This window comes from Dufourea novaeangliae, unplaced genomic scaffold (assembly GCF_001272555.1).
Source record: "Dufourea novaeangliae isolate 0120121106 unplaced genomic scaffold, ASM127255v1 scaffold118, whole genome shotgun sequence".
NCBI classification, from domain to species: Eukaryota; Metazoa; Arthropoda; class Insecta; order Hymenoptera; family Halictidae; genus Dufourea; species Dufourea novaeangliae.
The window spans coordinates 1,233,418-1,246,395 of NW_015374006.1; the positions used below are offsets into that span (position 1 = coordinate 1,233,418).

General features: G+C 42.6%; 1 protein-coding gene across 1 annotated transcript in view; it reads left to right on the plus strand.

Annotated features, from left to right (window-relative positions):
- The window catches only part of LOC107188230 (ankyrin repeat and sterile alpha motif domain-containing protein 1B-like), a 75,229-nt gene extending 63,166 nt beyond the window's left edge, over positions 1-12,063 (plus strand). Inside the window, exons 12-18 of the mRNA XM_015576487.1 lie at positions 2,359-2,676; positions 3,900-4,027; positions 4,105-4,482; positions 8,504-8,815; positions 10,011-10,169; positions 10,664-10,801; positions 11,470-12,063. Coding sequence (XP_015431973.1) covers positions 2,359-2,676; positions 3,900-4,027; positions 4,105-4,482; positions 8,504-8,815; positions 10,011-10,169; positions 10,664-10,801; positions 11,470-12,063 — 2,027 coding nt within the window. The remainder of the gene's footprint in view (positions 1-2,358; positions 2,677-3,899; positions 4,028-4,104; positions 4,483-8,503; positions 8,816-10,010; positions 10,170-10,663; positions 10,802-11,469) is intronic.
- Positions 12,064-12,978: the final 915 nt, after the last annotated feature.

The following is a 12,978-nucleotide window of genomic DNA, read 5'->3' on the forward strand; positions in this document are numbered from 1 at the left end:
CCCGCCAATCGTGCGCTGTCTTTCTCTCTTTTCTATTCGTGTAACCAGCCCATGTTTGTTCTGTCCCTTTTATCGATGGGAATGTAACTTTCGCTCGAAGTGCACGAGCAAATGATTTTTTTTCCCGTTGGTATTTTGACCCTCAAACGGTTTCATCCTGTGTTCTTTATTTACTCGAATCCTATATTTATTCGCGAGCAATCGCAGATCGCTGGATCGCACGATCGGATGCGTTTCGAATATCTAACGCGTCGATATACAGGATGAAAATAAATCTAACGGTGTTATGAATAAATTTACTAACAAAATACTTACTGTATAAAAAAATGTTTCAAGCGAAAGTTGCTTGATATCGGGCGGGTCATACAATGTGATAATTATTTTTTTTAATATTCCCCTTTTTTATCGATATATGAAGGTGACCTTGAGTTTTTCTATGATAATCTGAAACATTTGACTCTACTATCCGAAGGAACATCGAATACTGAGTAAAAAACCTTAAGGTACATGCTGTCAAAAATGAATAATTACCGAGATATTCTTCAGTGAAGAATGATGGAACTTCTGTGCATGAGAAACACTTGTCTGCTTGATATAGGAATTCAAATTTTTACTAGCTAATCTTTACGGTCCAATAATTCGATGTTGTTACTGCGTACATTACTTCTATAGCAGTATGTACTGCTAAAAAATAATAATAAGTAAACTCATAGATAAATTTTGTTTCTTTTTTCACCTTCTTTTTTTTTTTTTAATAACTTACATGTTTGACGCACCAGACCTACGTGAAATATTTACGTCGAGCATGTCGGGAGACAGGACGGGGGGCGGAGTTCGCGCTTAACACCGACGACGACGAGTAATTGCTTAACGACAACGGTGTCGAGAGAGTCGGTCTTGATTATCTTCCGGGAACTAATCTCGTGGAGGCATCGAACAATGACGAATCTGTAATGAATATTCAACGTATCCGTGGATTCGTTCGTACGTGCCCGTATATCCATTATGGATATCCGCCGGTTGATTCCAGGTACACCAACGCAGCCGACGTGTTTGCGTTTAAAACCGTTCGGAATTGCTGGCCAGCTCCTGAACACGACGGACCCGGGTTGGATCGCGAATTTCCGGGGGGGGAAACGTTGTGCCAGTCAACAAGCCGATTGGTGCTTTGGATCGAAATGTTTTCGAAGGAATTGCGCACGGTTGAACCGATAGACAGTGTGTGTATTTTCTAAGACCGTTCGGAGTTGCTTAATGAATTCATATTGCGACTCCAAATAAGAGCACATTATTGCCTGCATCTCTGACATCAGCACTGATGATGATTCTTATAATTGTTCGTAACTGCGTGGAATGGTGCAGAGTAGGTTAAAACTGCTTGGTTGAAACACGTTGTTGAATCTTGCAGGGTGTCTCGAACCTGAGAACGTGCATAAACAAAAAACTGTTTGGTATTATTGTGAGATTGGTTGTCGAGAATTGTGAGTGGAGTAAACAGAGTGTTTCAAAATTGTTTGATTAGTATATAGTGCGAAGGTGTTTTGTAGGATAAGGTGATATTAGAAAGAGTAATTATTGATAATCTGGCGTAGAGTATAGGGAATGTTCCAAAACTGTCTTTTAGGACATTCTGAACCTTCTGTTGTTAACTTATTAATTAGGTAGGGTCCACCTATTAAAGAGGAATATAACCTAGAGGCCAGGTATTTTAATCTTCCGTGTATTTAAAACATACGGGAACGCACAAGAATTCTCACGATCTGATCGCAATGTGTTAAAATGTCTTGTAGTTCTTAACAAAGGAAGGACCCCGACTTCGATTTTATCGGGGTTTTGTAAAATGATAGCACACAGGTTCATAATGGTATATGCAAAATATTACATATACACACTCGATAATTTTAAAGATATAAACACTCAAACTTACGTATCTTTCGCATGTACTACGAATATTTATCAAACTTATCGAAGTATATTCGATCAAAGGATCGATTCCCCTTCACCGAAATATTTTTATCCTACTTCACCAACTTAACTTCGATAACTTTGACTTATATTCACAATATATCTCGAAGGTTCGTAACAATAATTTCTTATACCTTTAAAATTATCGAGTGTCTACACCTAATATTTCACATATGTCATTGGGAACCTGTACATCATCTTACAAAACCCGAATAAAATCGAAGTCGGCCAGTTGGGGTCCTTCCCTTGTAAGAATACGCGGGAAATTCATTTATACCGTTTCCAAACAAACATAGAAATCGAACGCAAACATTTTTTTATTACAAGGACAAACAGAGCACTTTTCCTTTTCACGGAGCCGCGTGTAACGTTTACATGTTGTAATTCCGACAGGTTTGTTGAAAGGATCCGTGACGGCTGAACGGCCGCGAACGCTGCGACGGTTGAAGAACGTTTACGGGCCATCCGCATGCGGAATGGGAACCGGCGGCGAGGGTGGAGGCGGCGACCGTATCGAGGACGGTGAGGTACCGTTCCGATTGTCCGATCGCGACCGCGAAAGGGACGAGAAATCCCTGAGTATAATGAGCCCGTTCGACGAGCAGGAGGAATGGGCGAAGATCTCGGAGATCATGGCGTCCTTTGGGACCGGACTGGTCAGGGAATCGGTTTTCGTCACCGAGCTCGAGAAAGAGTTCCAAACGAGGCTAGGTACAATCAGATCTTCACATATTATGATTTGGACATATAACCTGATTCACCGACATTGGAACCAGAAAAAAAGGATGGATTGTGTTTCTTTGGTACTTCACGATGTGTTGTAGACTGTATCAACGGTCTTTGATTTTTTAACCTTGCTGTTCTACTCGGATCTACAGGGTGTTCGTGATAATATGTACCATCGTTTTTTTCGTAAACGGTAAATATTAAAGAAAATCGAAGAGGAGGATGTTGTAGTATATTTTACTAGTAATATGATAGCGTATCTAAAGTTTTTGTATTTCTAATATTTTTCTGGAAACAAAGGCGACCTTACTTTTTTTTAATGGAATGTTACATATTTTTTTAGATCATATGAAAGCGGGCATTAAGACGAGTTCAACTATGTAGTATACTGTGGTCTTCAGGGTCATACAAGGGCAGAAGTAACAGAAAGAAATTTAACATTTCGTAATGCATTCTTTGTTAATGAAAGTCACATTGAATACGAGATATGTATGATGGCGTATGTTCCATTTTTTTTTTAGAACAAATCATTTCGAAATTTGAAATAATTTTATTCCATGGGATAGAATCGTGAAGATTCAGTGAGAAAAACAGCAGGGTTAAACACCACTTTTATTAACTTCTGCAGCTAATCCCAGAGTCGGTTGGTCAGAGTCTATTCTTAGGATTAGTATCTCTTATTCGATATATTTCAAGATATTGGAAGAACCATTCTCATTTGTAAGAAAAAATAGCATCGTCTGTTCGGATTCATCTTATTTTTAGTATTGAGGAAGACTGATAACGCATGAACTACGTGCAAGAATAAGCTTCTGCGAATTATAATCTGTAGCAAAGATATAGATATTAGAGACATTTATAAACTTCTTATTTCCACTGATGAGTTTCATACAGGATTTCATCGCAATATCTTTCTCATCTGCAGACGTATTTCATGCAAAAATTGTAAATACTTAATATTCTCAGATACTATGCCTAACCATTTGCTCCAGCTTATAAACACTTAATTCCTGCATCCAAAGACATTCATCTAAGACTACAAATTCATGCAGCTTAACATTTCTCACAATGCAATACCCAGGACAAATACAGTCCATCGTCACAGAAGTAGTCGATTCGCCAAAACGAGCAAACAGATCCGGCGGTCCCATGAATCAACGGGTGTCTTCCATGAATTAAACTCGCGGTTCTGTCTGATTTGTACGCAGGTCTGAGTTCAGACACCAGCAGCAGCCCCATTGTCTCCACTTCCGTTGGTCAGTGGCTGTCAACGTTGGGTCTGGCGGATTACGAGACTCTCTTCATCAACTACGGTTTCGACGATCTCGACTTCATAGTGAGTATAACATCATTCTCCCGAAATGTCCTTGGTCGACTCAAACTGGACAGCAAACTCTCCGTTTTGTTTGATAGAACGGAGTCCTGGACGAGGCTGATTTGAAGGATATGGGGATCAACAGCGATCAAGAACGGGCGGTGATCATGGACGCGGTCGGTTTGTTGAACAAACGCATGGACAAACGTCCCGGCGGGAACAGTCAATCGGTGGACGAATGGCTGAAGAGTATTCACCTGGAGAATTACACGGAGACGTTCAGGAAACACCTGTACACCGACATGGATCGCGTTAGACGGGTGTGGGAGGTCGAGCTGGCGGCCGTGTTGGAAATCCAAAAGCCAGCCCACAGAAAGAGGATCCTTGCGTCGGTCAGCGGCTCGAATACTCGTGCGCAGAATCGCAATAGCACCGGGCCCAACTTGGAGGACCTCAATAAGGATTTGAACACGTTGGTAAGTGAAAACCATTCGTGTCTATGCTGAATATAAATTAATGTTGGCTGGAAATTCTTCTGGACGTCTGGATCGTATTAGAGAATAGCTAACTCATGTGAGCTGTGGATCGAAATACTTATGATTTCGATTCGATAGGAACGATTCCCTGGTTCGAGAGGGTACTCCAGTGTTCAGGTTAATTCGAAACTTCTAAACTTGATCACACACCAGTGCTTGGTATTCTTTCGTCCTTCTCAACGATACTTGCTCTACTTATGTAGCTTATCGAGTGATTCCTAACACCAGGGTAGCTCAAAGTTCACGATCACGAATATCAAGTAATTCAATAATTCCTGGAGACTAGTACACAAAGAATAATCCCTCTGTACCGAAACACGATCACGTTCCTCGAGTCTCGATTTCTGACTCTCAAACCACGTGTAGTACGTAGCACGTAAAACGCACATCGACTGGAAGAGGTTAACGACGACTCGTCGCGTTGACACTCCTCTCCCGTCGATTCTCTCACCTGGCGCGAATCGTGGGGAGAGTGGCGTCACATCGCGAAGATTTTAAGGGTGCTACGAAACACCAGAGGGATACAGTGAAGAGGTGTGGGGGAGTTGGAGGGTGGGACGTAGAGCGTTGCAACGATCACGTTAAGAATTATCTGTGAACGGTTCACCGGGGTGTCTGACAAGAGTCCCCATGACACTCGGCCCGAAAAGAAGGAGGAGGGGCGAGGGGGGTGTGCACGATGTTCGAAGGGTGGCTGCGACACGGAGAGAGGCTCGATCGTTTCCGACGGCTTTGCAGCCGATCGCGTCATAATGTAAATGTCGTGGCTAATTGGAGGGCCGTTATTGTAACGCTTGTACCCCCCCCCCCTTCGTGCATCGGCTCACCTGTTCGCGAGGCGCGTACACCGTATATCGCTCCCCACACCCCCTACCCTTTCGTATGTATAGAGGACGGGTGCGACACTCGAGAAAGCTTTCAGCCTGATCGTTCGAGCGGACGTTAATGGTTTTTGTTCGGGCGCCTCGAGCGCGATACGTGGATCCGTTAACGAGCCACTCCGTTACCTCGTCCCGCTCGTCTTTTCGGCGCTGCTTCCCTTAATTAGCTAATTAAATTCGATTAATGGCCGCCACCCCCTCCCGCCAGTGTCGACCGGTGCGCGCACCGTCCAAATTGCTCGTTTTGTTCCTCCGTTTCTCTGGTCCTTACGTCCATTCTTTTGCGTGTAATCGAATTTCACGACTTCGCGGCCCGAGAGCCGCGCGGCGCGACGCACCCGTCTTCGCGTCGTTGATTCCGTTCGCGGATTAATCTTCGAAATTTCGTACCCAACCTTCCTATCTTGTTTTCGTCTTTCTCTGGGTATACTGGGTGAAGCAATAAAGGGGTACGTAATTTTCTGGGGTAGATAGCACTTGATAATTATGAAAAGAAGTGCTAGTAAACGTGTGTCTAAAATTAATATTTTTGGAAATAATTTTTGGTTTCACTATCTAAACAATTGATTAGTTTATCATTTCTTCTTTTCGTGGTGACAGAAGGTTACAACCTTTACCGTCACCGACGCTGCTCCTGATCAGAACCCAATTGCTGATCAGTTCGTTAAATAAAAGCTAAAAATTGTTTCTAACTTTGAAAATATTAATTTTTCGACCCTTTTTTATCAACACTGTTTTTTCAGGCTTCGGTGAGTACAGCAATACCTCGATGAGTGCGAGGTACTCGGGTCTGCTTCGGAGCATTCATAGTAAAGCGGAAAGATTTTCAGCCCCTCATAATTCCATTTTTTACCTGAAACCGAGCCTCTGTTTAGCTTCTGTTTACTCTGCTTTAATTAATTCCAGAGAGGGACCACCCCAATGGTGGGAAAAACGTCGTTGCTCGAGTCGCATTCATCGAGAAATCACTGTACTATCTATCCCAAACGAACCCTTTTTCTGCTTCGCCCTGTATACCTATCTTTTTTATTTGTTCCTTCTGATTATCTGTTGTACGACCCTCCACCCCTGTTATTTCTCTGTCCTTCACCCCCGAATTCTGTCGTTTTTTCCGCGACTAGTTCCCGCGGTACGTCGCCTCCGGCTATGTAGTACATTGTCCACGACACAAATTATACAGGGCGAGCCAGATGTAACAAACGATTCGCGGCGTGTAATCCGACTTCGAGTGATATACGCTCGCGTGCCCGGAATCCACGGGGTTCGATTGTAATTCTCGAACCGGCGAGATTGTAAAAAAAAAAATTTTTCCTTTTTTCTGGCCGGGGGAAGGGGCAAGCCGCCAGGTATTCGTGACGCACGCGACGCTTTTACGTGTGTAATTGTACGTGTTCTGTAACGCGAGCCGACGGATTTTCGTGCGTGGCCTAGCAACGCTGCTGCGAGAAATTTTCCGCTGATGGGTCGGTCCGTATTCTGCATCGTTCTTTTTTTTTTTTTTTTTGGTTTTGTTCTCTCCACTTTTTTCTCTGTTCGCGAACGCGTGTATCGGGATCGGTGAAACAGACACGGCCCCGTAACGTCATCCGGTTCACCGATCGGGGGAGAATATTAAAAAATGCTTCTTCCTGTTGTTCGGGTGCTTGCGAGCCCGTGGAAAGGTTTTTACCCGGTAAATTCGGCTCGCGACTCTTTTGGAATACGGCGGAGTCGATTTTGTTCGTCACAAGGTACGAACTTACGATTCTCGATGACGTGTACGTGATTGTGACGCTTCTGCGAACTGTTTGTGATGGTACTTTGCCATTCGAATCTGGACGTTTCGTTGGCATAACGTGATCCATATAATTTCATCACCCAGAGGAACTTTTAACACTAGAACTACCAAGCAAGTCAAAATGACTTGTGAATACACTCTTACAACGACGATTAAAATGTTATGACAATACATTTTCTCAGATCTTTAGCACCTTTTATTATGATATGAAAGTGAAGAAATTAGTCAATTTCTAAGTTTTCAAAATGACTTGTCAATACACTCTTACAACCACGATTAGAATGTTATTACAATATATTTTCTCAGATCTTTCGCACCTTTTATACGAAAGTGAAGAAATTAGTTAATTTCTAAATTTCTAAATTTTCAAAATGACTTGTCAATACACTCTTACAACGACGATTAAAATGTTATGACAATACATTTTCTCAGATCTCTTGCACCTTTTATTACGATACGAAAGTGAAGAAATTAGTCAATTTCTAAATTTCTAAATTTTCAAAAGTTTTTCACGCTCATCCACCGATCGAAGAAAATATACGTTTATCGTCGGTAGTTCTAGTGTTGAAATATGTGTTATAGGTACTTGAAATTTATTGTGACAGTAAGAGAATTAAATATAAATCATTAGAGCATTTTTTCATCATCATGACACTCTCATGGTGTACTACGTGTGCATCAATCTCATGCACTCATCTGTCTTACGTAGCCACTTGCGCTGGAAGTTGATTATCAAGCGCGCGTGACTAACCCGGTCGAAGTAATTCCCAGCGCACTTATACTTCAAACCATGTCTATAAAACGTGTAGATACATAGAATACATTTAGATAAGCATAGACAAAACGTTTCACTGACATTTTGTACATTCCCAGATAGTTTAACTTCACAATCCTTTTCTCATGCATATTTTCTACCTACTTTAATCTTTTTATCTAACTTTTCTGGGTGGCAAGACCTAACAAGGCCATTTTCGTTATCAACAATGTCAGACGATGTATTATGCAAGTCATGTACAAGTTTGAGACAGTTGGCAATAGCATCGTCATTACAGCGCAAGTGGCTAGATTACCAAGTTAGAAAACTTGCTTTAACATTATGGAATCTTCATGGTTGTTCCTACGGCGGTCGACGTGTCAATTGTCATCGCGTATGTCAATGGTACTTAAAGGGGTAGGTTGTTAAAAAAGTTACTGCACTAGCCAGACAAATCGAACAGAAAGAATGTCCAGAAAAAGGGACTTTTGGTAGCGATAAGAACGATCGTTCCTAACGCGCCCGCATCCTCCCACTCTGTTTCCGTAGAAGACGAACATACAACAGTTGAAGGAGGAGATACGGGAAAAACTGCCGGAAACAACGACGGAGGGTAATGGAGGGACGTCGATAACCGGAACGAATTCGACTACCACGGGCACATTAAGGCACCGCAAAAACAGACCGGCCCCGCAGCCACCCCAGCGACCCAGTTCGCATAATGGGGCGATCTCGGCACCGGAACAACTGGAGATCAGGGCACCGTCGGAGCTGCTGTTCGGCGTGCCGTCCACCTTGAAGACGCAATGGAGGCACCAGCCAAAAGCTCTAGTCACCGGCTGCGTCACGTACGTCGCCAACGTAAGTCTAATTGCTTCCGTCTCTCTTCCTTCTTCTCTTGTTTCTTGGCTCGTTACTCGCTGTTTCGAGCCCGTACCCAGCAGCCACGTGGAACCAAATGTTCTTGATGATTTTGACCATCCATGGCGGTCTGCTACGGGTCACGGTGTCTTTGAGTGTTGAATTGTTTTTGGGGTTGGTTCGTGGTGAAAATTGAACTTTGGTAAAGAATGGAATCTGTGGAGGGAGAGGGGTAATAGTTTGGAAATTTAGAAATTGGGAATTGAGAGGAATCGATGGAGTTATTATTTTTAATAATTTAAGGGAAATTTATTAGTTTTGCTAGTATTGTCTTTTCTGATGACTACCGAGTCGTTAAATGGAACGTATCTTTAAACTCATCTTGATTAGCCAGTTTCACGTCCAAATGATAATTTTGAGACAAATGAATAATTTTTTCAAAATAATCTTCCTGTTTGTATGCAATATTAGTTTTAAAATGTTCGTTTTCGTTGAGATTAGGAATGAGAGAAAATGCCCAGTAATACGACATTTTTCTATATTTTGAATCCGCATAGAGAATTTATTGTCGATTCTGTATAACATTTCGCGTTTAACGGGTCCATAGAAAATCATATTTCTTGAGCATTCAGAAGTGGAAGCTTCATCAAAATACTAAGGAGTATATGTATTATCACGCCCACGAAAACACGAGTATTTCCTGCTGGCGTAGTAATTGTGTTCCGTTGTACAGTTCTCTCTCTCTCTCTTTCTCTCTATCTGACTCTATCTAGAACATTATACGGTTCTTGAATAACGAGTGCGTCGTGATGTCAGCCAGATAGTCGTGACAGTGCCTCAAGGTGAAGGCTATTATCATAATCGTTGCGTAGGTGTAACTAATAACACATTTCATTCAGAACATTATCTCTCGTGTAATAACTCTGAATGTACACGACAAGTATTTAACGCTTTCTTTCTGTGTGGAATAATGTTCTTCGATCCGATGATCCTTTGCATTCTTAAATGCAAGAAACGATTAACTTTATGTAACAATTTCAACAAAAATATATTGCAATTTACATTTTTTTATTAGCTTAAAATTAGAAGATATACTCTTAGAATTTCCCCTAAACCCGTGGAAAAGTTCGTCGTTCGATGATTTCTCGTGATGATTCTAGAGGCAAGGTCTTTTTTCTGTTGTAAAATCGCACAGTATCTGGGCTCCACCGTCGTGAAGGAACTACGTGGCACCGAATCGACAAAGAAGTCCATACAGAAGCTGAAGAAAACCTGCCGCGAGCCGAGAGTCACTCCTGACATCACTCTGGCCATTTCTTATCGCGGTGTTCGTTTCTTGAATACCGTTACTAACGTAAGATATCATTCTCAAGTGAAATTACACACCATCCATCAATGCTAATCCTTTGAGATTGATCCTGAGACTCGTGAAAGGTCGGTGCCACTCGTTTGACTAGTAATTTATTGATATATCCTTTCACTCGACTTATATCTACGATTTATTAGGTGCTGTTTCAATAGACTTATAATGCATTATATTAGAGTAGAATTATTGATATAGTTATTTCGCACAGTTCTACCTCTATCGATCTCTGTCCATCTAAATCAATTGATACATATAGAACATTGAAGGTGGTCAACTATTTAAAGCTTAAACTTATTTATTATAAATGACGCCTTCTGGAATTATTTTAAGAATAATAGCACAGAAATTTATTCTAAATACGCTCGGTCATTTTTATACGTACAGAGTTTGTGTACAAGTTTCTTTTTTTATAAAGGATTAGCATTGAAGTCTAACGTAGTTACGTTATCTAAATTTGCATTTGGAATGATAAACATCGATAGGAGCCCATTTGCGAACACGAAATTCGCAACATCCATTGCGCTTGCCAGGACGCCGACGATCTTACCCATTTCGCGTACATTACTAAGGACCATGCCAGCCGCACACATTTTTGTCACGTCTTCTGTGTGCCAACAATGGTAAGTCATTTACCAATCTACCAAACAATCACATGTTCATGTTATTTCCGAATGTACAATATAGGTTCAGATCATTTTTCTTCTATCCTAGATTGTCCAGCCATTCTTTTTATTTTTGCCAGTAATATCGATATAGTTTCAGACGATAACACGTGAAGATTGTTACATGAAAAATTGTGTCCATTTTAAACGCATTGATTTGATATTAGGATACTTAAGATTTACCAATACCATTTGGTTTTCCATTTAGAATCTCTAGTTTTAATCTCTACTCATCTAATATGCATCTAAAATCTTAGTGTCCTTGTGAATCGTGTAAATGGAATGAACAAAGGATTCTTTCCAATCGAAATTAGAAAAAATGGTCGCAGAAATCTTTGACAACTATCACGAAGCGTTGAAACAAGAACCTAGTTCAACATCACTGATTTTTCAAAAATGACACAAACACCCCAGTACCTTCATACACAGAACACGCAAGATACACCCAAAACCTCCAGAATTGCATCCAAAAAGAAGATTCGAATACCTATGAAGTCAGACCATCTACATCCAACATTATCTTCCTCGTTCCTCCATTTCCAACAACAAAATAAAAAGAAGACACAATCCCAGTCGGCTAATTCACCCCTCCAAGAAATGTACGAAGCGAGGCTTGCCTGTTCCAGGACCAAGCGACAGAGGTGATCCTGACTCTAGGCCAAGCGTTCGAAGTGGCCTACCAAATGGCGCTGAGGGACAAGCTAGGCGGTCACACGGTCCGGTCCCAGTCCGCGAACCAATTGACAGCGTTCACCACGAAATCACCAGCGTCCACCAAGCTCTCTGTGTCCCCTGACTCCGCGCCGGATCCAAGTCGCGATCTGGATCAGTCGACGAACATAAATTCGTGCACGAACGCAAAACCAAAGCCAAGGTCCAAGTCATCCATGCCAAATCCGATCATCCAAGTCCCTGGTCCTCCACAGTACACGAACTCGAACTCCAGTTCCGGTTCGAGCCACACCGCGAATTGTACTTCGAGCTCGAACCCAGCGACCAGCCCCAGCACCAATTCCGTCAGCAGTTCGAACTCGAACACCAGCACGAATCCGACCACCAAACCGTTGGTCACCCACGGACGGTCCCATTCGGTGAACGACATCAAACTGAACGGTAATCAGCTGAAGCTAGCACCCGTGCCCGTCGATGACATTGGCATAGGGGTGAAGGACATGAAACCAGGATCCAGAGCGCCGATCGCCCTGTCAGAGGAGCTATAGGTAGACCGTCGAGGAGCTCGCCCAGAAACACGGGCTGGTTTCCTTTTGTCGCGAAGCTGGAACGTTTAGTCCTGAGCAAGGGCTAGGCTAGGACCAGGTAGGCTAGCGATCGTCTGACTTCCGAGCGAAGGTGATCCGAGGTGATGAATGGTACCTTCCCTTCGTGATGGAATCTTTGAAGAAGGACGTGCATGCAGGGTCGAGATGATGACTCTGTTCGAGGTTTCGAAGGATATTACAAGGTCTTCGATCCTTCACTTGGAAAAGAGTATCGAAACGGATGATGACACTAGGATTTGGGTATATGAATCGCGAAGGTGAACGTGTACGAAGTTTTTTTCTTTTTCTTCAGAATAGTGGATATTTCGTTTACTTTCGCGAATGCTGGACATTGTCTCCGTATAGAACGAGCATTGATCGTTCTGTGGTAGGATTAATCTCTGTAAAGATCAAGCTGATACCGGGGATCCACAATGGTCCCCCGCGTGTCGCCTCGGTGTCTTTTTATCTCTCGAACTTTTGTAGTAGCGTTATACACGTGCGGTAGCGTGGGCGAACCGCGTTTCGGCGCGCAATTTGTATAATTGACTTTTTCCGGGGCGAGTCATGGAGGGCCTCGCGACGGCTCAGGTAAGTGGACGACAGTCGGAATCACACACAATTTTTGCCAAACTTTCCGCACTTCCGGAACCGTGTCCGAGACCTACCGACCTTCAGAGCGGGGTCACTGTGATGTTGCAGCATCGAGGGCATTATGAAAAACCGACAAGACTCGTCTGGAAGGCAACCGAGTGCTCACCTTTTACACGTTTCGCACGCGCGCGCAGGGAAATTGTTTAATACACCGGAAACAACGAACTTTGTTACGTACATACAATTTGACAGGGTGTTTCCTGTATTTTGACCTTTCTGATA